General features: G+C 40.2%; 1 protein-coding gene across 3 annotated transcripts in view; it reads right to left on the bottom strand.

Moving 5' to 3' along the window:
* RNASEL (ribonuclease L) overlaps positions 1 to 25,382 on the bottom strand; it is a 236,534-nt gene that overhangs the window by 46,849 nt on the left and 164,303 nt on the right. Inside the window, exon 6 of one of the 3 annotated variants that reach the window (XM_044085389.1) lies at positions 23,655 to 23,779. The exons of 1 other annotated variant lie outside the window; for it this stretch is intronic. In XM_044085389.1, coding sequence (XP_043941324.1) covers positions 23,655 to 23,779 — 125 coding nt within the window. Of the gene's footprint in view, positions 1 to 23,654; positions 23,780 to 25,382 lie in introns of those variants that run through there. One more of the 3 variants, XM_044085391.1, reaches the window with a different exon arrangement.

The following is a 25,382-nucleotide window of genomic DNA, read 5'->3' on the forward strand; positions in this document are numbered from 1 at the left end:
AGACTGAAAGCCTGTGTGTCACAATTATTCATTATCAAAACAAATTTATTTAAAAAAGTACATAAAGTATAGAAACAACATGAAGTAGTATTGATAGATAGTACTGCTTATAATAATTATGGACTCCCATTAAAGCATCTTGACATAGAATGAGCCTCAGATTATGGTGGTAGAAACATATGTTTCAAGCATTAAATATTAGAATGTTAGATAATATGCTGCACACCTTTATACTGCATCAAGTAATTCATTTATGTATAAAAACTAAGTCTATATTTATCAAACTATATTCATATTAGGAAACAAGAAAAGGGATCCATGATTCTGTCAGTGGTACTACAACCTACAACTAACTACGTTGTCTAAGGACAGCATTTAATGGAAATCTCCACATTTCCAGTGTAGTTGATTTTATCCCTAAGTTATTTCTTCTCTCTGTGATATCACTTGGATATTTTTTTAGTGCTAGAAACCCTCCAACCATCATTTTCACTTGTCTCCCTGCTGCAAGTTATGAAGGTCCAAACATTTATTTTTTCCACTCAGATCTCACATTGTCACAGAAAGGAATTTATCTCCTACATGATGAAGGTTGGACAGCACAGATTCTATAGTTTTTACTATTGAGACTGTTCCTAGTTAACATCAGTAAAGTTCTGTTAAGATATAAAGAAAAAAAATGTTAGTTTTCCAGAGTTATTATTGTTGAAATCATTATATGAATAACAGGATTAATACTTGACTATAACACTGCCTAAGTAAACTTGTATTCATTCTCCTTTTTGGCCTTGCTTTTATGCAGGTTTCTCCTAAAAAAACTTATGCACAGTATCAAAATGTACAGGAGCTGTCATTTGCTTTACTGACCATTTCAAGTGGCAACTGTCAGTTACCAGTGAGTAAGCAGAGAGAACTTTCACACCAAACAAGAGTGTGTAAAGTGAAGGTTTACAATCATTTTAAAGAATACAACTTTGAACACTTAACAGAATCATATTTTTCAATCATTTTGTACTGAAGAAACTGTAAATGAGCTGTGAAAGGATATGGCAGATGGCACTGAGTAATTTAGTTGAAGACAATCAATTACATGGGTTTCAAGGACCATCAATAAAGGCAGAATCTCACAGCACTAACACTGCAACTAAATGGGGTAAAGAAATATCCCCTAATTTTCACTGCCTAAACTGCATTATATTGTGGGGGTCCCAAACTGGATTCTGGCTGTGAACAGAAAATGAAAAGCAAAATCCTGTCATTAGGACATTCCCCATTGTGACTGTTTTGGTGCATAACATATTCAAATATAATAAAAATCAGAATGATTCTGATGCATCAGCAGTATATGGGGTATAAGAATCACAAAAAATCTGTTTATAGGTTTATAAGTTCTTAGGTAAGTATTAGGCTATTTTCCCTTGTGGGCTATTTTAGGCCTAGCCAGTTCCCCTTTTTGTGCTTGAAATAACCTAGCCCATTTGGTTAAGGATTGGCCTTCTCATCACATGGTTAGTAAGTATATATTATCCCTAATGAGAATAACTGGGATCATACCATAGGATATTTGAGGGGATTTATTTTTGGTATAGAGTTTAGCTTTAAGACATCCCTACAAACCTCTGTAAGGAAGTAAACATCCTTATTTGTGAATGACATTTCATTAATTCATACTTACTCTGAGCATACCATGATTAATGTGTTATCTTAAATGTATATCAAACCTTAAAGTTAACTTACATCAAATATAATGATAAATCAGTTAAAAAAAGAGACCCTGTCAGTAGGTGCAAAGGGGCAAGGCTGTGGGCTGGAGTTACTGGAATAAAGGGTTTGGTTCCCTCAGCCCTCATTTGGCTACTGTGTGACTGTACGCATGTTACTTAACCAGATATTTATTCTGGCTTGCCTCTGAAAAGGAACTGAGTGCCCAGTGGGCCTACCTGGTTACTAAAAGGGTATTGGTATTAATCATTTTTTATTTTATTCTTTCAAGGTACAATACTTAGCAATCCAAATATCCTTTACAACTCAATATACGGCTACAATAAATTGAATACTAATTTATATATTTTCTCTAATGCAACTCTTAAATGCCTGTTATGATCAAACCCTATTTTAAACAAGATATTGCTTCGGAAATTATTTTATGCAATTCAGTCCACCTCTTTAATGTAATCAAATCCTCAGAGAAATTACTTTATAAAATATTTCTACAATTAATCTTATTTCTTATGAAGTTCTATATAATATTTTGGCACAGTATTACAAAAACGGTAAAGGGGGGACTTAGCATTCTGGATATGAGTTTGTACTCAATAGCTCCTAATGTAAAACTTATCTTCTAGTGACTTGATCCCGTTATCCTTGTGGCAATAGGAGGTACTGCCAGCCATCCCAGGAGAAGTAGGACAGTGGATATGTAACATATGCCAGCACAGCTAGCTGGGAGTTTGTAAACAATTGTATGTCATTTGTGTGTTAAACTGATTTGTACAGATGCTTGTGTTTAAAAATGTATTTGTAAAGTCGCTAATGTATCAACAGTGTTTCCTGCTGGACAGAAAAGAAACTTACATACATTATTGTAACTGTTTAAATGTATACATTGTAACAACATATTTATTTATTTATATTTGTTGTCCGGGAGTGTCTGACTGGACATAGGTCCATTTTCAGTGGAGGCCCGGGGAGAAAAGCTCCACAGTTAACATAAACAGACAGTAGTTACATTGGATTACATAGCGATTAACAATTTACATAGCAATTACTTACAACATATTTACAGATGAAGAACATAGTGCATCAGTAGACAACTAGAATCTTTATCTGTGAAGTACATAACAGACATTAACAAATGTTACAATAAGAAGTTCCTGCTGTATAATAAGCACTAGGCTTATGAGCATCTGAGCTTGCTATAATCAAGGTAGTTAGAGGAGTAGAAAGAAAGGTAGTGGTTGGATGGGGTGGGTGATATTAGAGTGGGAGTTGCAAGGGCATAGCCAGCATGTTTTATATGCTGGAAAGGGAAGAGGTTAATCCACCTGACTTAAAAAAAAATTCTTGAAATTAAATTACTTTATACGTTAAGCCATAAAGATGTTATCCCACAGTTTTAAAGGGGGCCAGAGACACAACGTCTGTGTTGTAGAATAGTTTGTAGCTCCTGTAAGATGAGTGGAATGATTTTTATTGCTTTATGGCTTTCAGATGCTCTTGTGCGTGTATTATTGGCATGTAGCTGATAAAACCAGGGCAGCTTCTAGTGATGGGGGATTGTGCGGGAATGACCAAATGTATGTGATGTCATTCTGTAAGCCAGAAGTAATCTTTAGGTATTAGTAAGAGATTGCACAGTATTCTGCATTCTGTTTTGGATCTGACAAGAAGGACCACTCAGGAATCTTGCCTTGCTCTATTCAGTAAGTAAGTACAGCAGTTCTCTAAATCAGTTAGGAAAAGATAGTGAGACTAGCTAAACAGTGTTTTTTCTGTAACTGTGTGACTCTTTCCGGGTGTGTTACTTTCTATATTTCCTGTGGACGAAACTCTGGTGTTTACTGTAACTAGACGTTTAGTATCTTCATTTCTTTATTATTTATTATTAAATATATTTAAACTTTTCATTGTGGTTGGTCCTTTTTAGAAAATATTTAAGTTTTGAGTATATTTGTATATATTTACTTGGTGATAACTCTGGCCAGTCCTGAAAGGTTTGCTGTTTGGTCAACATTACTATTTGTATTAATATTAAATTCACTCAGTATAATTGGATACCCCTTTAAAAGCTTTATAGTAACTGACTGGTGGCAGTGAAAAAAAAAAACTTATAGTCTGGACAGAAGGTGGCATAGCTAGTAACCCTGTGCCAGCCTTTCCCAGGTGTGCGTAGGTGAAAATTAAATCTCAGTGTGTGTGTCTGTGTCTGTGTGTGTCTGTGTGTGTGTGTGTCTGTGTGTGTGTGTGTCTGTGTGTGTCTGTGTGTGTCTGTGTGTGTCTGTGTGTGTCTGTGTCTGTGTGTGTCTGTGTCTGTGTGTGTGTCAGCTACTTGGGGCAGGGACATGAAGAACTGGTTTCACAGAGAGTGGTGGAGGATTTGGCTTGGGCACTCAGCTGATGACTTAACTCTGAAGCTGTGCCAATGGGGAGTCTTAGAGAAATTTAGACCCCAGGCTGACTGTGTTTCCTGTGTACTCAAGTGAAATTGGGCTTGATGCAGAGAAGTCTGCATCTGGAAATACTGAGTACATCCATTTGTATTCCAAGTGAAAGTCTCTCTCTCCAATGTCAGTGGTGAGGATTCGGGCTCCTTGATTACTGCCCCAGAGTGTGAGATGCCACAGTCCTTAATATGGAAAACTGTACATGCCACATTAGCCTTTAAAACTGTATGACATAGTTAATATATGTACTGAAATTTTACCTTCCCTTGAAACCAGTATATTCTGCAGCCCAATTTCTCTACCTGCATTCTTCCTAAAATAATTTCTTAATTAGATGTTTAAAAAATAATGTTTGCTAATTAAACATTAAAATGTCTCTCTATTCTGTTTATATTGATCTGTTTTCCATCTGTTTTCTGGTGAGGGCCATGATGGTAGACCAGACTAGACTTCCCAAGCCTTTGCATCAATCTTTGACTTATCTGGGGGGGGGGATTCCCAGCTCTTCTCTGGCCATTTGAGATATATAATATCTTTTGTCAGAGGGCCTCCTCTCAGTGGGTTGTTCCTGGTATACAGCTCACAGGAAGTACCTAAGGGGCATCCTCACTTAGGTGACAAAGCCACCTTAGCTAGCTTCTCTTGATCTTGGGGAGAGGTAGTTCTAGTTCAGGAAACTTTCTAGAACCCTGGCATGGGCTTTCTCAGAAAGACTGAAGACAACGATTCCTCTAACTGGAGCACATTCTCCTCTCCCCATTTTTGAAAATGGGGGACTATCACCTCATTTTTCCTGCCCAGTAATATGTGGCCTTCCACTGACCATTGAAAATATTCATTAACCATGTCATCCCAAGAATGTCTTCCTTGCCTGTTCATATCTAATGGTCAGATACGGATGCCTCCTGCCAGTACTGCAAGGAAGACCTATAAACTTGAAGAATTCTCTCACCATTGGTGTCTATCAGTAGTTCATAGAGTTACTGCCATGAGAAACAAAACTGGTCCAGCTTTCAGCCAAAGCTACTTGTCACCACCTCAACCCCTGAGGTCTTGAAGGGGGTCCATTCAAACTCCATGTCTCTGACTTTCCTTGAGATTTGACAGAAGACTGTATTGAGGTGGGAAGTGAATGCTTCATTCACAAAAGTAAACCTAAGCATTGCCAGGACATCCTTACTACACATTTGGGTAGCCCAGATCTGTCCAGCACTGCACTGCACTGCCCATTTGACCCATTTCAGCCAGTTGACAGCTCAGCATCTTTCCTCACTCTAGTGTCTGGAACATGTGGTCTCCAGTCCGATGGCACAAAGATGATCACTGGCCTTTGGGCCAAGGCGCTGTTATAGCATGTAGGTCTGGGCAGCTTTGTATTTGGATATGATGTTTGTTATGGACAATCCACATAGCAGTTCCCCAGACTAGTTTAGCTGAAGAAAGCCACTCCTTCTAATCATATCCCTCCTCCAGACATCTCTGCCATTGAAGAAAGCCACTCCTCCAAACATCTGTGTTATTCTGTTCATTATTGTCACAGTATCTCAGCAGGACTATAGTGCAGTACTTGACACCTTACTGAGCATCACATCCACTGTTTCCAAGAAAGCCAAATACTTTGAATAACCACTAGATGCATATGCATGAAGAACAGTCAGGGTTTTTCTTTCTGCAAGTCTCAGTCACATTGAGTTAATCCTCTTATCTACCAGTACAAACTCCAGCTGTGGAGCACCCATGCAGTGGCTTGAGAGTATCCTCCTGCCCATCAGTTCTCTCTCCTGAGGGGCAGCTCCAGAGCAAGAGAGGGAGAGAAAAAAAAACACCCATGTTCAAGAAGTCCAGTTTCATAGTTCTAGAACAAACACTGTTTATTAATGAATCAGTGATCTCATGTCCCAGTCAGTTTTCATTACCATGGCCCATCTATTCTTAATCTGTCCTTCTCCTCTCTGTTGGATGGCTGACATTGCCTTCTTTACCTTACAGTGATGAGCCCCCACATCAGCTCCATGCAATATTTTCAGGCTGAGCCTGACTGGACTACATGGGTCACCCATCCACCATGTTGTCAGTAGCCACTACCATCTGAACATCTGACCCAAGGATGGATTATTATATTTTTGATCATTCATTTATTTATTTATTATTTTATTTATCTGTCTTTGTTTACTGGGAAAGTCCAACTGGGTAATAGCCATTTTCAGCTGAGGCCCAGGGAGAAAGCCTCATTTGCTTAGATTACATTATACCAAGTTCCAGTTAAACACAGAGTAGCTACATTTATACACAAACAGTAGTTACATTTATACATTCTAAGATTTTGCAGTGGTGGAAGTTACTAGAGAGAAAGTCCACATGCAACTTAGTGGACTGCACAGACAGCAGTTATGTACAAATGTTTTGTCATTTCAGTGAGAGGGTGAGAGCATTCTGTTTATGGAGAGTTTTTTGAGAGTATCATATGGTGAACACAAAAACTTGTGATGAGCATGCACAGGGCCAGGACTGGTTAAGATGTTTTTTTAAGCAGTGATTTAAAACTATTAAGTGTGTTAGAGAGTTTTATTTGTGTGAGGATACTATTCCAGAGTTTAGCAACATACTGGGAGTAGAGCCAGACTCACGCACCATTATTTAACTTGTTTGTAAGTAATAAGAACTTGTTACTAGAATGTAGGTCCTGTCGTGGACAGTAGGGCAGTAATAAGTTTTGTAGTGCAGGGCATTTTACTGGATGGTGAATGAGTTTGTGTGCTGTAGTTAGTTGTGAATATGTTGGACAGTTGTGCAGTTCAAGCCAGTTTAATTAATTTAAGCTATGACAATGGTGGGTCCTAAGAAGAAAACTGGTAGAAAATGTAGCTATTTTATTGTAGCGGTAGGCAAGTTTCTTTCTTTGAGTATTGTTTAAGTGTGTTAGGCTAGGAGCGGTGTATGAGAGAGCCAGCAATAAGAAGGTGGTGGCTAGAATTTTTCTTACAGTACCTAGAAGGAATCTATTGCTCCTGTAAAGGGAGCCAAGTTTCTGGTGTGTAGATTTAATGATGTGCCGTACATACTGGTCATATTGGAAATTATCATCTATTATAATGCCATTTTCAATTACAGCATTATTTGCCGACTTTATGGTAAAATATTTCTTTTGATTTTGACAACTTTTTGAGGTAAAAAACATCAAATTATTTTTCTTGGGGTTGAGTAGGGTGTTTGATTCTTTGACCCAGGTTTCTACACAGGAAAAATGTTTGTGGCTCTGTCCAGATTTCTTGTGCACAGAGGTTGAGAGGTATGATCAAGTGGTACACAAACCTCTTGTATGATGCTTTTACTGCCAAGGATCACTGTCTCTCTTCCCTCTCTCTTACACACACACACACACACACACACACACACACACACACACACACACACACACACACACACACACACACACACACACACACACACACACACACACACACACACACACACACACACACACACACACACACACAGTCTTTTCATGCACACATTCACTCACACACACACAGAAACAAACACACTTACATACACTTTCTAGTTTCATTTATTTTACACTCACTAAACAGCAAAAGCACTGCTTAGCAAGTGTAAGATTATGGCTTGATTGATCTCTCACTCTCAGACGTGCATACACACACACACACACACACACACACACACACACACACAAATACATACACACATTTTTTTTTTTATTTTAATATATACGGTGGCCATTAGATTTTTTCATTCTGAGCTCCACAGCAGCTTGACATGCTACCATGAAGCAGTGGACTTGTTTTTCAGTAGGCATTACTTGTATATTAAATATCCTGCTGGAGAACGTTCGTTCTCCAATCAAGATGTGATCTACAGATCGCCCATTCTGTAATATTGATTGTATAAAGTAGGAATTAAACTGTGCGGGGATTGTCTATTGAATTTTCTTAGGTTCATAGGTTCATAGGCAGATACTGGGCTATCTGCCTGAAGGCATATATTAGCCAGCCATGTTGTGCGGTATTCACTGCCCCTTTGGTTAGTTCCCTAGGCCCTTGATCTAGCAGCTAGTACCCTTGGCCCCTATCTAGTAGAGCTGTTGGTATGATCCCTGGTGTGAACTTTCTGTTACCCATCCACTCGTCAAGGTTCCTCTTGAAGAGTGATAGTGAGGGGCTCTGTCTTATGTAGATCGGGACCTTGTTCCATAGCAAGGGAAGTCTTTGCGAAGGGAATCTATCCCTCCAGAATGTTCTATTCATTGTTGTGCTGAGGTTTATATCCCTAGAGTATGTGGCTTGAGTGGATTTGGTTTTGCTAAGAAGGAGCATGTTCAACAGTTCTGGGTTGGACATAGCTCTGTATGTTAGACAGACATCGCCTCTGAGAAGGTGGTATGCAACAGAGAAAAGCCTTAGTTTTTTCAATCTTGCTGCATAGGGCAACTGTTTGAGGCCAGTAATCCTCTTAGTGAGGTACCTCTGTGGTCTCTCCAGCTGCTGGAGATGCCTAGCCAGGTACATTCCAATTGGTGCATTGTACTCAATAATGGGTCTGATGAGGGAAGAGTAGAGGGGCACCACTACATCCTTAGATCTTGATGCGAACCCTTTCGTGATCAGATGGGTCACATAGAAGGATTTTCTAACCACCTTGGCAACATGGTTATCAAAGGAAAGCTGACTATCTACTTGGGTCCCTAGGTTCCTTATTACTACTACAGATTTCAGGGGGCTACCTCCTATGTGGTAGTTCGTGGGTACTCTGATTTTTCCAAAGGGGATTAGTATGCATTTTTTAGCATTTAGCTTGAGACCATGGCTTTGACACCATGCATCGGTCTTGTTAAGGCCCTTCTGGAGGATATCCATGTCAGCTGTAGACTCTATTATAGCACCCAGTTTGCAGTCGTCCACAAACTTGGTCAGCCACAGCCCATCTGTGCTTGCCTGTACTTCTGAGAAGTATATGCCAAACAGGAGGGGCCCCAGGACAGAGCCCTGAGGCACATCGCTCATTACTATTCTGGATTCAGACATAGATCCCGCTACTCTTACTTTGTGGGATCTGTCTGAGAGCCAGTTTGCGATCAATCTTGTGACATAAGGGTTTATGCCCAGGTTGGTGAGTTAATAATACCCGAATGGGGAATGCTGTCAATGCTTTAGCAAGGTCAAGGTAAGCTGTGTGTACCTCCTTTCCCTTATCTATAGCCTGTGTAACTGACTCAAAGAAGTCCACCAGGTTCAGGAAACATGATCTGCCCTTGACGAAGCCGAACTGTGTGGGGTCAAGTGTTTGTAGGTTCTCAATCTCTCCATTTATGAGTTCCATAATGATTCGCTCCATTGCCTTACAGATCAGACTGGTCAGGCCTATTGGTTGGTAGTTCCCAGGGTCGGTTTTAGGCCCACTCTTGTGCAGCAGAACCACCGTTGCTGTGTGCCATTCTATGGGCACATATCCTGTCGAGAGGCTGAGACTGAACAGAGTATTCAGATGTGGGGTTAATTCATTTTGGAGCTCACGTATGACACAGCCTGGGATACCATCTGGTCCCATGGAGGCAGTGTTTTTAGCTTTAGATAGAGCCTTATTAAGCAACATTTCAGTAATAATTGGAGTTACACAATCCCTGGAATAGTAATAGGCCCTGTAGGTGGTGGTGGGGGGGATTTGCACTGAACCTGTCAGCCAAGATGTTGGAATATCACTGGGGTCAGTGTATTTTGTTCCATTTTGTACTAGCTCAGAACAGACCTGAGCATTGCCATTTAGGTTTTTGATGTAACCATAGAAGGCCTTATGGTTATCCTTGGCATCCTTGGCTACTTTTTTTCAAAATTGGCTTTAGTTGACTTGATGAGGGTCATCAATTTCTTACTAAAGCTGATCAGGGAAGATTTTTCTACTTGAGATTTGGCCTTTTTTTGTACAAGTCTCCTCCTTTTATTGTATAGTTTGCTTAAGGCCGGGTTCCACCAGACTAGTTTCTTCTTGCTTGAGGAAGGAGTCTTGGTTTTATTTGGGATAGCACGGTCCATGCAATCCTGAAGATGTATGTAAAGTGCCTTGGTGTAGGATTCTGCATCCTGGATATCATTATCCTTCAGCAGAGGGATAGTGAAGCTTTCCACTTCTGACGCAAGTAGTTTAAAGTTTGCTTTGGAAAGGTTTTTTACAATGGTTTCTTTGACTGGGGGAGGTGGATGGGTGAGGATGTCTATGGTTATCAGTTTGTGGTCTGATCTGACCAGAGAGGGAGTGATAATGGGTGTGGTACAATGGGCACGCATATTTGTGATGACTAAATCCAATATGTTGTCCCCTCTAGTGGGACAACATACCAGTTGTTCGAGGGCATTTGAATTTATAAATTCTATGAACCGCTGGGCATAGGAGTTAGAACTTTGGTAGTTCACCCAGTCTATACCAGGGTAGTTGAAATCACCCAAAATTATGGTGTTGGGTAGGACCTTTATATTTTCCAATGCCTCAAGGAATGCTGAGTGAGCAAAGACTTTCTGTCCTCAGAAAGGGAGTGGTAGTCTTGCCAGGATGGAGTAGTTTATTTAGTGATGACCAAAAATGTTTTGGTTTGTTTTTATGTTTATCTTATAGTATGGTATAGTATGTTTGTTTATCCTGTTTGACATAGAGTTTTGCAAGGTTTCTAAGATGTCTAAATTGCTGGAAGGCATTTTTTGAGTTCCATTTTTTATATCAGTTTTGCCAGGCTTTATTCCTTTTTATTATGATTTCTTTTTTGTTTCGTTTGTCAGCCATGGTGCAAGGTTGAACTTTACTCTCATAACATACTGGTGCTATATTATTTAAGGTCTATAAGAATATGTTATTAAAGTGTTCTACAGCAATGTCTAGTGGCATTGTTCTAAGTACATTCCAGTTATATTGTTTTAATGTTTAATGGATGGTGTAGTGGTGCAGTGGTAGCATGTGGAGTCTGCATGTCCTTCCTGTGTTTGTGTGGGTTTCCTCCAGGTGCTCCGGTTTCCTCCCACATTTCAAAGATGTGTCTGGAGGATTTCTCCCAGTGTTCTGCTGGAAATTGGCTTCGTTCCAAGTTAGACTTTTCCGGTAAACAAATTTTAAATAAATAAAATAAATATCTTTGCTGAAATTGGCTGTATTTTATATTTGATTATAGATAATGCTTATTTAGGTTATGGTGAGTTCTGATGGCATATGTAGGTATGTGGTCACTTATCCTATCTGACAGGCAATCTACTTTTGTCAGTGTGTCTGGTTTATTTGTAAGAATCCAGTCTAATGTTGAGTGTCTCCCTAAAATTCTAGTAGGTGTGGTTATTAATTGTGTTAAGTTGTACTAGTTTATGGATTCAGTGGGGTATTGGAATTTATGACTTGCCAGTCTATATTTAAGTACCCAAGTTATTATAGTTTCATGGTTAATTTGTTGGGATATCCAATACAGGATGCTTTCCAGAAGTATCAATGTTATTCCCGTGGTATATAAATTGCTGTTAAACATATAGTTTTCCTATTGTTGATTTTTAGGAGTGTTATTAGAAGTTCAGCATTGTAAAATGTGGGTATTTCCTGTTGAAGTGAGGTGATGGTTAGGGAATTTTTATAGGTGAATGCTACACCACCTGCACGCTTATTTTCTCTGTCATGCCTGTCTATATTGTATCCTGGATCTCGTTATCCTTTATTTGTTTAACCAGGTTTCATGACTATGACTACATCAGGAGTGTATATGGCAAGGTAGGCATGTATGTCATGGATTTTATTGCAAATACTAGTAAGGTGAGTTTGGGTTCTATTTTTTGCCAAGATGTATTAGTTGATTGGAGGTGGAATTGATGGTTTTATGAACAGCAAGACCTGGGTTAAGGTGAATATCCACTAATTTTTTGAAGTGATATTTTATAGAGTGTGGCGAGTTAAATTTTGGTCTTGGTTTGGTATTTGGTCTTAAATATGGACACTTAGTTTTGAGATATTAATAGATAAAACATCAGATATTGCCTGTTTGTTCAGATAGGTTGTGTGAAATAGGGCAATACTACCAGCCAAGCTATCTGGAATTTTGTAAATAATCATATGTCATTTGCGAATATCAACATGATCCATATGCTTGTCTTAGAAAAGTATTAGAACTATACATTATGTGTATATTAAACTGCAGATACAGAAGTGTGTGTTGAACAAGATTTGTACAGTACTGAGCTTCAAGGATGTGTCCATAATGTACCCTACTGCAAAAGAACAGAAATGTATATAAACTATATACCTATTCAAATGTATGTGTTTTAACAGTAGAAACTAGAACATACAAAGTTAACTTGCAAAACTTCAAGAAAATAGTTGAAATTAAATTGTTTTATGATTGTGCTATAAAAGCTCTCTCAGTTTCAGTTCAGTAGCAGACACAATGACTACAGCTAGAAGTTTTTGTTCTTGAAAGAGAAGCAATTACTAGGTTTGAGATGCAGAAGTGTTTTATTGTTTTATGACCTCTAGTGTCTTCAAACTTCTGAGAGACGTATTTTTCACACAGATGTTTAATTCTTTTAGTTTCTGACAAACACGGTTTAGCTTGGAAACTAAAGTCAGGTGACAAAAAGTGATGTCATCCAAGCAAACCCAGCAGTAATATTTGATATTAATTTAAGAACTCTCTCAGAGCCAGACTGTGCATTTTGTATTTTGTTTTTGACCTAACAAGAATATTCACTCATCACCACCTTCTGCACTACTGCATGCATGTTGTTCTGTAAGCAAGTTTTTAGGGTATATTAACTCTTTTAGAGTCAGATAGAAATATAGTAAAGTATAGCTTAGATGTTTTCTTTATTTATCTGAGACTGCCCTGCAATGTTGTTTTAAATATTTCATGTGATTTTGAGCTCTGAAGTCACTGTGAATACATATTTATAGTATGGCCTTGTTCTTCTATTATTTATTATTAAATATAATTAAAGCTATCTTTGTGGCTGATATTTGTGAGACATATTTAAGCTCTACTTGCATATCTATATGGTGACACTGTACAGGCCACTCCTAAATAACCTTGCTCTTGGTCAGACTACCATTTGGATAATAGTAACATTACACAGTAGGATTGGACACCCTTTGTTAACGGCCTTAGAGTAGCTGAAAAGAGTTGGCTGGTGGCAGCTGGAACTACCTTATAGTCTGAGCGGAAGGGGGCATAACTGATAAACCTGTGCCAGCCTTTCCCAGGTGTGTGTGTGTGTGTGTGTGTGTGTGTGTGTGTGTGTGTGTGTGTGTGTGTGTGTGTGTGTGTGTGTTTGTGTGTGTATGTGTAAACTACTTGGGCAGGGACACAAAGCACTGGTTGGACCGAGAGGGTGCTGGAGGTTTTGGCTTGGCTACTCAGCTGAGATTGCAAACCTATAGCTGTGCCATTGTGGAGTCTTATTGGGGATCTGGTCTGGAGAAAGAGGGAGAAACCAGCCCCAGACTGACTGTGATCTCTGTGTGCTCTTAAGGGAAATTGCACTTTACTGTGTATGTACTTGTCATCCTCCTAATGTGCATGTTCCCCACTGTTGCCAGTGGTGAAGATTGATGCTCCAGGGGTGTCACAGGTTGGTATGGAGAAAGACAGTCTGGGTATATGTTGATATTCTTTGTGAGGATTGGTTGACATTGTAAGTATTTGAAAGTGGTGGGTTTGATAATCAGTGATGAAGGCTAGTAAAGCGAGGAGAGATAATAAAGTAATCTGAGTTAGGGTAATTTTATTTAAAATGGGTTGTTGTAGAGATGTAATCTAATAGTTATAGGGAGCAAGGATTAAGACAGTTTGATAGTCTTTGGTGGTAACCTAGAGTGGGTGTTACTATTGGGAGTAATTCTATTGATTGTTTTACTTCTGGAGGCAACTGATGGTATTGGTTTGAGGAATATGTGGGTGGTGCTATTTTAAGTATAAATGTAGAGTAAGAGGGATTGGGTGGGAATTTGGGTTTGGGTAGGGGAACAGAATGAGCCAGAGAATTAGTGAGAGTAAACGAAGCAGATAGAAAACTTGTCAGAGAGACAGAGACAGAACAATTAGTGACTGAACTTAGACAGCCACATATCTGCTGAGAGAGATAAGTAAAAGGTGCAATGCATTTTAAAAGACCTTTATACTAGTAGATGAATGTCTTGATTTCATTAGTTAGTCCAATATCACCTTGACCTGACTAATGGTGATAACAGGAAAAAAGTACAGTTGTGTACACTTACCATAAATGTAGATGTTCAAGTGTATTCACTGTTGCAGTCATCACACTTGGATTATCTGCCTGCAGGTAGCCCTCAGTCAGCCTGAATACCAGAGTCTTGGATTTCTGTGTCAGATGCTGTTGCTTCTTCCATGACGTCAGGTCGTCAGGGGGTATAAAACAGGCAGCCGATGCCATTACATCAGTTTTTCTGGCCCCAGATGTCAGGAGCCCCCAAATAGGAAGTTATTATATGGTATGGAACACCACCAGTAAAAAGTAAATACCACTGCCATTAAAAATAGCCATAGAGAGGAGAGGTAGAAAGGATAGAGAAATCCAGGGGGCTGGAGGGAGGGAAACCAGGACTGCAACAGTGAATATACTCGAACATCTACATTTACGGTAAGTGTACACAACTGTACTATGTTCTTTGTGTTTCACTGTTGCAGTCATCACACTTGGGTTGATTCCCAAAGCTGAGGAAGGATGGAGGCAGTCATGAAGTGTCAGGGCTGGCTAGCAGGCCTTGTAAGACTGCTGTAGCAAATCCAGCTCTGGATTTAGGAAAAATAGGTTAAGTGATAATGCTTGTGAAGGTGTGCACAGAACTCCAGGTTGCAGCTTCCAGAATGTCCCTGGTAGGGACTCCCCTGAGAAATGCTGTAGAGGTGGAACTAGCACTAGTGGAATGTGGTTTGATCCCATGTGGGGTAGGTTTACCATGGTGCTTGTAGCAGAAATGGATGCAGTGTGCTATCCATTTGGAAATGGTTTGTTTTGAAATGGCCCTGCCCTCTGCCCCGTAGCAAAGCTGACTAGCAGCTGGTCAGATTTTCTAAATGGTTTAGTCTTGTCACGGTAGAACCTGAGCTGTCTGTGCAGTCTAAGGAGTGAAGGATCCTTTTCCCTTTATTCTGAGGATTAGGGAAGAAGGTTGGCAAATGGATGAATTGGTTTAGAGCCACACTGGACACCACCTTAGGCATAAAAGATGGGTTAGTCCTGAGGGAAATCCCTGTCAGCATGGAAAATAATGAAGGGTTCCACAGCCATAAGCACCTGTAACTCAGACACTCTTCTTGCTGAGGTTATGGCAAAAAGCAAGGCTGTTTTCCAAGAGATGAATTTTAACTCTGCTGAAGCTGCAGGTTCAAAAGGGGGAAGTGTGAGCTTTTCTAGTACAAAGTTAAGGTCCCAGCCAGGGGTGGGTGCTCTCCTTAGGGGGCCTTAAGTTGTTGGCCTCTCTCAGGAACTGTTTGATGAGAGGGTGAGAAAAAAGAGCTGGCAGAGCTGAGATGGCAGAGGCATGAATCTTAATGGAGGAGAAGGATAGGCCTCTGTGAAGTAGCTCTGCTAGGTAATCCAGGATTAGAGGTAAGGAGGGCACTGCTGTGTCCTTTCCTTGGGACTGATTCCAAGAACACTATCTTTTCCACCTTTCAGCATAGGATTACCTAGTACTAGGCCTTCTGTCTTCAAGAATGATGTCCAGCACCTGTTTGCTGAGGGTTGCTGGTGGTATATTCAGGGGATAAGCCAGGCTGCAAGGTTTAGAGTTTGCAACAGTGGATGCAAAATCTGTCCCTCCTGCTGAGGCAGCAGGATAGGAGTCTAGTGAAGGTGCCAGGGTGGCACTGTTGTCAGACTGCGTAACAGAGAGCACCAGTGCTGGCATGGCCAATCCGGGGCAATAAGAATTGCCCTTGGCCTGTCCTGTTTGACCTTGAGTAGTACTTTTGAGAGGAGGGACAGAGGGGGAAAGGCATAAATTGAGAGGCTTTCCATTGGAAGGATAGGGCATCCACCTTCCAGGCCCTGCTGTGAGGGTTCCTGGTGCAGAATTTGCTCAACTGGTGATTCTTGGGGGGAGGCAAAGAGGTCCACCTCTGGTGTCCCCCACCTCTGGATTAGAAGTTTAAAGGTGCTGGGCTCCAGTTTCCACTCATGTGGGTCTAGGAGATGTCTGCTTAAGTCATCTGCCAGTGAATTCTGCTTGCCTGGCAGGAATTGAGCTTGTAGATGCACTTGGTTGCTCAAGGCTGTGTTTCACAAGGCCATGGCTAACATGCAGAGTCGGCAAGAATGGGTTCCTCCCTGCTTGTTTATGTACCACATAACTGTGGTGTTGTCTGTTTTTATCAGCAGCTGTCCTGGAAGGATTAGGTATTTGAAGGCTGTTATAGAGCATTCTGTACAGCTAGCATCTCTTTTTGATTGATATGCAGGACAATTTGGCCTGGGCTCCAGTGTCCCTGAGTGCATTTGCCTGCCATGTGAGCTCCCTATGCATAGTCTGATGCATCTGTTGTCAGGGTTTGGGTGGCAGGGGGTTGAGTGAAAGGTAGTCCCTTGTTGTGGTTGCATGTTTCTGTCCCCCAAAGGAACTCTGCTTTTAGTCAAGGAATGATTGGAATGATTGTTTCCAGGTCCTGAGAATGTTGGCACCAAAGACTTTTTAAGTACCATTGAAGTTTCTTCATATGCAGTCTTGCATATGAAATTAGCAGAATACATGAGGCCATGAACCCTAGGGCTTGCAGTATTTTCCTTGAAGATAGCTGGGTTCTGTTAGCCAGTTATTTGAAGTAGTTGGTCAGATAGACCTGTTTTTCTGGAGTGAGAAATGCCATCTGGGAAATTGTATCCAAGTTTGCTCCCAGGAAGGCAATCTTTTGACTGGGCACCAGTTGTGATTTCCTTTCATTGATGGTGTATCCCAATGAAGTGAGAAGGCTTTTTGCAAATGCCAGGTGCTGAACTAGTAATTCCTGACTGTCCACCTGAATCAGGCATTCTTCCAAGTATGGGAAGATTTGGATATTTCTCCATCTGCAATATGCAATGGCTGGAGCCAGGCACTTTGTGAATACTCTGGGCACAGTAGATAAGCCAAAGGGAAGTGCAGAGAACTGATAGTGCATAGAGCCTGCCCTGAAGTGTAGATACTTCCTGCATGACTCCCTTATGGGGATGTGCAGATAAGCTTCTTTTAAGTCTAGAGTGACTAACCAGGCATCCTTGGCTAGCATAGAGAGAAGCTGTTGCAGGGTAAGCATCTTGAATTTTGGGACCACCAGAAAGGTGTTCAGGATTGACAGATCCAGGATTGGGCACCAAGAGCCGTCTTTTCTGGGCACCAGAAAAAGTCTGGAGTAGAAACCCTGCCCCCTTTGCTCTACTGGAACTGGTTGAATAGCTCTGATATTGAGCAGGGAAAGCACCTGCTTTTGAGCTTCTACCCACTGGTTTGGAGGAAGGTCTGGAAACCTGCTTGGGGTTGGCAGTGAGTGGAAGTAGAATCTGTACCCCTGGATACAATGTTTAGGACCCATTGGTCCTGAGTAATGGACATCCAGTTTTTTAAATGAAGGGCAAGTTTTCCTCCTAGGGGCACAAGTAATTGGGCAGGGCTGGGAAGGATAACTGATAAGTCATTGTGAACTTTTTCCATAAGTGGCGGCTTTCCACTCCCTGTTTTGGAGGTGGGAGCAATCCATTGTTTAGATCTCTGCATACCCTAAAACTGTAGTCTGGGTAGCCTGTTTCCCCTGGGTTTGGACTGAGAAGGCCTGGAAGGGGCTGGAAAAGACCAGTTTTTAGAAGGCCAATGCCTACTGAATCTAGGTGGCTGCACTAACAGTTTGCATAGATATAGCTTTTTCTTCCCTCTTTTTAAGAACTTCTTCTGCTTTGGTACCAAACAAATGGTCCTGATTTAAAGGAGCGTCTAGTAATTTTGATTTGGCATGATCTGGCAAGGTTTGTTCCTTCTGCCAAGCATGCCTTCTCAGTACAAACCCCGTGGTGGCAGCCCTGCAAGATGCTTCTAGGGCATCAAGGCCACACTGCAAAGAATGCCTACTAACTTAGTTTGCAGAATGCAATAATTCATGTACATCTTTATTTTCTGCACCATCAGGAAGTAACACCATTTTTTGTTTAATTAATTCCATAATATGTTGCTGGTACTTCAACATGTGAAACTGGCAATTCAATGCCCTGATGGCAAGAGTTGCAGAGGTGTATACCTTCTTACCCCATCTGTCTAAAGTTCTGGAATCCCTGTCTGAAGGGGTAGGGTTTTGGGCTGTAGTAGCATTAATGCCTTTAGGTCCCTGGGAAATGGTCTTTGGATCCGCAGTAAGATTCTTAAAGAGAAATTTGTGAGAATCAGGTACTCTGTAGTACCTGTCAGATTTTCTAGGGGCCAGTGGTAGGGTGTCTGGAGTAAGACTAGATTCCATGAAGACATCATCTACAATATTCAGGACAGGGGGTATAGCTAGAGGCCTGTGTGGAGCCAACTCTAAAAATTCTCTGAGTCTCTTTTTGGACTAATGGTAGTCCTGGCATTCCCAATGGAAATGCTCTCTTAAAGTATGCAAAGTTTCATCAAAAGAAAAATCCTCTGGAGGGGAGGCAGAGAGAATGTCTTCCTCTGCATCTGAATCCTCATAGGTTGATAAGGGTATGTCTTGGTAATCAGAAAGGTCAGAGTCATCGCATTCCTGGTCAGTAGAATCAGAATGAAAGTCAATCCTTTGTCTTTTAGCAGGGGAAGGCTGGCTTCCCCTAATTAGGGTAATAAGGTCTTCAGCCATTAGAAGCGTTTATTTTGAGGCATGGTAGCTTGAGCATGCACTTTGATAGTTGGTTTTCTAGGCATAGTTCGCACTCTGGGCCTGAGAAACTCAGTAGTTTAAGCTAAAAATTAATTTGTCAGTTTAATGCAAACATCGGTAGGTCAAAATACACCCTCAGAAGCCGGTGCCTGCACAGTGGCTCCGGATCTATGCAAGGTAGAGACTTCCACAGGTTACATAGTCAAGGAAGCATCTCGCGGTATACTGGACTCCGAATGGGTCACAGCAGAGGCCTGCAAATCTGTAGAAGCAGGCATCAGGGGCTGCGAGGGTGTCTCACTGAGTACTGGTGGACTGGTGACTAGCTTAAAGGAAGCGTCAGCAGTTTTGGACCTATGCGGTCTGTCTCCGTCTTTATCTTTACATTTTTTTCAGAAGATCGGAAGTCGAATGGCTTATTGAAGCCATTTCAGAATACGGAGAATGACAGCGAAAGAATTTAGTGACAAAAATAGCCCGACAATGAATGGTTCGGGGGTTAAACAAGGCACAAAACCTACAGCAAGGGACGTCGTGGTCTGGGCCTAAGTAGGTGACGCAGTAAGAATGAAAGTCTCTCTGAGGTATTTGCCTTCCACAGGCAAGACAATTGTTAACTTTTTCTGACATCGGTTAGAGCGAGAAAAAAGAATCCCCAATGGGGTACTTAGGTTTAGAAGACGCCAGGTTTGAAACTCGAAAAACAAAAATTTCGGGTAGTGGCCGACTGGCACTTGTGAACTGCTTCTGACGACTTGACGCCATGGAAGAAGCGACAGCATCCAATGCAGAAATCCCAAGACTCTGGTATTTCGGCTGACTGAGGGCTACCTGCAGGCAGATAATCAAGTGTGATGACTGCAACAGTGAAACATGAAGAACATCTGCACTTGACTGAACTGTGTAATGTAAGGAGGTTTCTACAGACCTCGAAAAGCCATGTCCAAAGGCTACTCCAACACTGCAGATCAGCAAACAATGAGAAAGCATAAGCCAGGATGCAGGAGTGTAGCATTGCAAAACACTGGCTCAGAACTGCAAGTGGTTACACAAGAAGAGAAATAAAGTTAAGGGAGACAGTGGACTGCTCAAAACAATAAATGGAGCGCAATTAAAGGAGAAAGTGCCGATGGGACTGCTGTGGTCTATAAAAATAGAGCTATTACAGTGGACAAAGTTCTTTATTTTAGGCTGACAAAATATTTTTAATCTAGATAAAAACAGCTCACAGACTGGTGTTCAAACTGCAGACTTCACTGTTACATACATATCTATTTGCTTGCAGGGACACTTCAATAGAAAAATAAAAAGACACTTAGAGGCACCTCAGTGTACTGAGGCAATGGTGACTGTGCACAAATACTGGCTCAGAGCTGAAAGTGGTTTAATAACTGTCTCAGGCAAAGAGAGATAAAAAAGGGAGACCATGGGTGACTTCCTTGAAGGCATGTAGTTCCACTATAGAAAGATAGGAGGATACAAATGAGAGTAACAAGTCCAGAAGAAGTGAAGAAAATATAAGAGAAAGAAACAGTTTGAGTAAGAGCAGTATGAGTAAAATGTCAAAAAGTAGAGAGTAAAAGATGACCAGCAGGATATCAGTGGAGGAGGATTTACAGATTAAGACTATTGCTTACAAACAGTATACATGCATTTGATCGGCCGGTGGATGGTTGAATGGGTATTGTTGAAAGCAGTGCGGCAAAATCTCAAAAAAGTGATTGCAAGAGTTGCGAATAGCAAAATATGGCCCCCTTTTTGACCCATGGTAGAGCTCATTTAGGTGGTAGAGCAGTTGGAAATGTCAAATTTGGTGTTGTTTACGACATTCTGACCGTTCAGCATTACGAGATTTGCGCATAAATGTCAGTGATATACCCGCTTGAGCAATGTGTGTTCGATCAGATGAATGTAAACCTTTACATACTAGGGCACTTACATTCAGACTAGTCAGTATGCAGGCTAAATATACAAAAATTGGATACCCCTAATACTTAAAGCGCAAGGTCACAGGTGGTGCATAGTTTGTCCTCAAAAAATGATGGGTGGATTCAGTGACCTCACACTGCCTATAGGATAGGCCTGCTGTGTGTGTGTGTCTGTGTGTGTGTGTGTGTGTGTGTGTGTGTGTGTGTGTGTGTGTGTGTGTGTGTGTGTGAGAGAGAGAGAGAGAGTGAGTGAGTGAGTGAGAGAGAGAGAGAGACAGAATTTATGAAATGCATCACAAAAATATGGAAATTACTTCCATCTACCATTTCATATACTGTTGCTCTTGGTTAACACAGTGAGTAATATGGATATTAAAACACTTTACATGAGCTCCACATCAAAACCACCAAACTTAAATATTGGTGTAACTGAGCATGTTACAATAACTTTTTAATACTCAAGCCTGATTTATATGCCCACTTGATTAGTACTATAGTCCTTCAAATTAAGTGGCCTGGTTCCACGGTGAAGAAGACTAGGATGTGATTAGAGGCCCCAGTACTGAAGGAGGCAGGTGTGAAGGAGGTAAAGAGGTGAAGGGATGTGACCTGCTCACCTCTTCTGGAGAAGTGAGGAGGGTATTTGCATTTGACGGCAAATGGGAAGTACAATTTCCCTAGTGGAGACTGGGAAAATGGTATTTTGTGCTTCAGTGAGTAAGGCAGTGGCACATAAAAAGAAATGTCCCTTGCAGCCCTACCTCCATGCTACACCAGATGGGTGCAGGTAAGTTAGTGGCATAACAGTAGAAAAATAGTCAAAGACCCCTCATGGCTGCCTGAATGATAGTCCCCCCCTGGCTGATCTTCATGCAGTCATATGGCACAAATGGCCAATTGTTTAGGAGGGGGCTGATAACTGGCAATCAGCAGGCGGCAAAGTGAACAAAAATATCCAATCTGTCTTTTTATTTATTACTGTATTATTCTATTTTTCAAACCATTCTTTATGCATGTAAGAATAGATTCTATTTAACTAGTTTGATTTTTTTTTTATTCATAATATTAATTATGCATGCATTTAAGACACTAAACAAACTGACAGAATGGACTTGTTTTCCCTCCCGTTCCATTATTATACCCTTCCTATTCTTTCACTGCTTTTCATTGAAAGAATAATGACAAACTATATTCCAAAATCCTGAAACATTTTTATCCTATTTCTTTGCTTTTACCTTGAACTGTAGGTCTGTAATTCATGTTTATATCATTGTACTCTTAATAAAATTCTACTTTCCTACTGCCATTTTGGTAAAACATTAGCAAGCCTATATATTTAGATCTATACAAAATATATGCTAACAGAATGAATTTGTTCTTTTTAGCTAGAATCTTCCAAAGGTACTTCAGATAATTTATTTTCATCTCTCCATTTCACTGTATAATTGCTGGAGATGCAATTTGTTTGGTGAAAATTGTCATGTCTTTTGTATTACTCCTAAACTGCTCCCTTTAAGATATCGTCTAAGTGTATTTTTACTTAAAGAAAATAACGATTAGTTTAATCTCTTATCATACATCTATGCACTGCAGTGGTCTTTCACATAAGCATACTGTTTTATATAAATAGCTAGACAGATAGGTTCATAAGTTTATTGTTTTGCTGGATAAACTCTAGGCTTGCTGTTTATTAAGGAGCTTTATGCTCCAGATCGGGTCTACATCAGAACAACGAAAATTCAAACCATCGAATGCTCACATGAGCAAATAATCAGGAACGCGAAATCGCTATTGTGGGGGGCTGTGCCCCCACACATTTGTATTCCTACTCCGAGATCACACTACAGTGAGGAAAGGGCAAATATTCCGATCTTCACTGTACTGCGATCTCAACAAATCAATATCGAATTCCTGATTTTTTGATCATGTGAGCGCTCGACATTTTGCGTTTTCATCATTATAAAGTAGACCCACCAGATCCTATTGGAATTTATGGATGACTGTGTAGTAATTTGGTTCCTTCTTGATTGTATGGATTTATGGGATTAGTTTAATTGAATATAGAAAATTTATACCCTAGGTGTTTGAGTCATGGAGATAACGGAGTTGTCATTTTTCATGGTGTAGTTGTTATTCATTTTAGTGTGGCTGAGTGTCCTGTTGCATTAATTCCATAAGGGAGTTATTTTGAATGGTGCTTTAAACAGACAGACAGGTAAACAAGCAGACAGACAAACAGGCAGACATTTAGTCCTTTTCATTTACTAGACCCATAGAAGAAAAGGGTAACACATTTGATTACAGGTTGACATCCAACGTAATAAATATCCCCTTTTATGCAATATAACTGCATAAAATCAACACCTCAGTGCTTCAGGATTATGTTTCTCTTGGGCTGCTGCAAGAACTAGAAATTAGGCAGTAATCAGGTTGCTTATCTAGAAATGGAATTACATTCCCAATGGGAGCAACAAATCATGAATTAAAATTCAATTAACATTAACATGTTTTTTGTAAGAAAATTCTGACACTATCACCTATAAGACTTAAGTAATAACTGAGAGGTGTGTTCATCTGCGAAGTAGCACTTTGTTACATTTCCTGCTAATAACTATGTCATTGCTACAACAAAAAGATGTTTCTCTTTGCTGTTTATTAGTGATTATAGAGAGGTACAGAAATGACATCCATAATCTGAAAACTGCAACTTACTCTTCTGTCTTCTCTGAAAAGTGCTGTTCCAAATTCCGTATAAATTTCAAAAGGGAGGTTAAGGAATTTGCATACGGATACTTCTTGTTACGCTTACTCATTTCTTTAAAGAGATATTGATCTACCTAAAATAAATAAATGCATTGTTACAACACAGCTTTTTAATTATTGTGCTGTATTACATAAACACAAACATCTCACTGTCGCAGGAAGAAAACTTTAAGGTCATTATCTGAAGTGTATATCTGAAAAAAAGAAAGAAGCTGACAGGCCCTCTCAGCTACATGTGTTAGGCCTTTCAGTCTCAATATGAAAATAACTGGATTCCAGTATAATGAAAGAACCAGGAATGAAGTACACCATACTGTTTTTTTTAACCAAAATCAGACTGGTTATTTGATTGTAAGAAAGATGAATATAGAGCTATGTTTATTAAGGCTGACAATGCTGTAACTGACCTTAGGGCTAAAAAAGCTAAAAAATTATTAAGAGATAAACGAGATTATGAGTCTAGGAAGGCATACCCAGTCCCCCCATCAATCCAACTGGTATTAATAACATTTTGAATGTTATTATATAATAATACTTTCAACAACCAAACTGTTTGATACCCCTGAACACTGATCAAACTGAAGAGTTGGACCCTTAAGATTTCCCCCCTCTGAGGAGATCAGAAAGAATAAGGTACCAGAGCGAAGGGAATATGGGGACACTGAGGGGACAGACAGACATGTACAAGAGTTTCCCCAATGGAAGGGGAGGAGCAACTTTTGGCAGACTCGTGTATAGAACCTTGCAACATTGTTTCTAATAGCTCAGGTGACTTTAACATTTACAATTTTGGTGAAATGAGAGTATCAAAGGCTTGGGCTGACTTGTTTGAAAAAGATTTGACCTTCGTACTGGTGAGGAGAGCCACTACTGATGAGACTTTGGTTAATTTAAAAAACTCTGTCAGAAAACTTAATTTGGCTTCTATTTTCAAAAACAACAGTAATTCAGACAGTGAGCAATTTGACTGTAAAAGACCAAGTGTATCTAATCCACAATTATACCCGACTGTGAACATATTCGAAAAAATGTGTGAAAATGACATTAGGAAGCTATTAGGGAGTTCAATCAATAATTCTTTTTCCTAACCTCAGTAAAACATAGCAAGAACTCTTGAAAAAAAATCATGCACAACAGTCAGGCCAGAGAAATAAAACCTGACAAGAATGAGGGTCTAGTTATAATGAACACTAATGACTACATTAACAAGATGTTGGTGTTACTATATAAAATGGCACTTATGAAGGAATATCTATCAATGAATTGAACCAAGCTTATCAGAGAATAAATGGATTGTTAGAGAATTTATTAATGAATGATCAGATTACCCCAGCAGAGTGCAGCTTTCTGAAAGTTGTTCATCCTGGGACCCCACCATCTTAAGCATCCTGAAGATTCACAAGAGTTTGATGGCTCCTCCCCTGCATCCCATTATGGATGCCAAGGCCTCAAAGACTTTCCCTTTAGCCAAGTACAATGATCACCAAACCAAGGGGGTACTAAAAAAGTACCCACAGTTATACAAAGATTCATGGGACTTTCTATCTAAAGTCACCAATGACCTATGCAGTGACAATGTAATCCTGGTTACCATTGATATACAGGATTTTTTTCTCTGTTATTCCTCATGAAGAAGGACTTGAGTGGTTTTACGAATTCCTTTATTTAAATTCTGAT

Source organism: Protopterus annectens, chromosome 10.part0 (genome assembly GCF_019279795.1).
Source record: "Protopterus annectens isolate FY-2018-M chromosome 10.part0, PAN1.0, whole genome shotgun sequence".
NCBI classification, from domain to species: Eukaryota; Metazoa; Chordata; order Ceratodontiformes; family Protopteridae; genus Protopterus; species Protopterus annectens.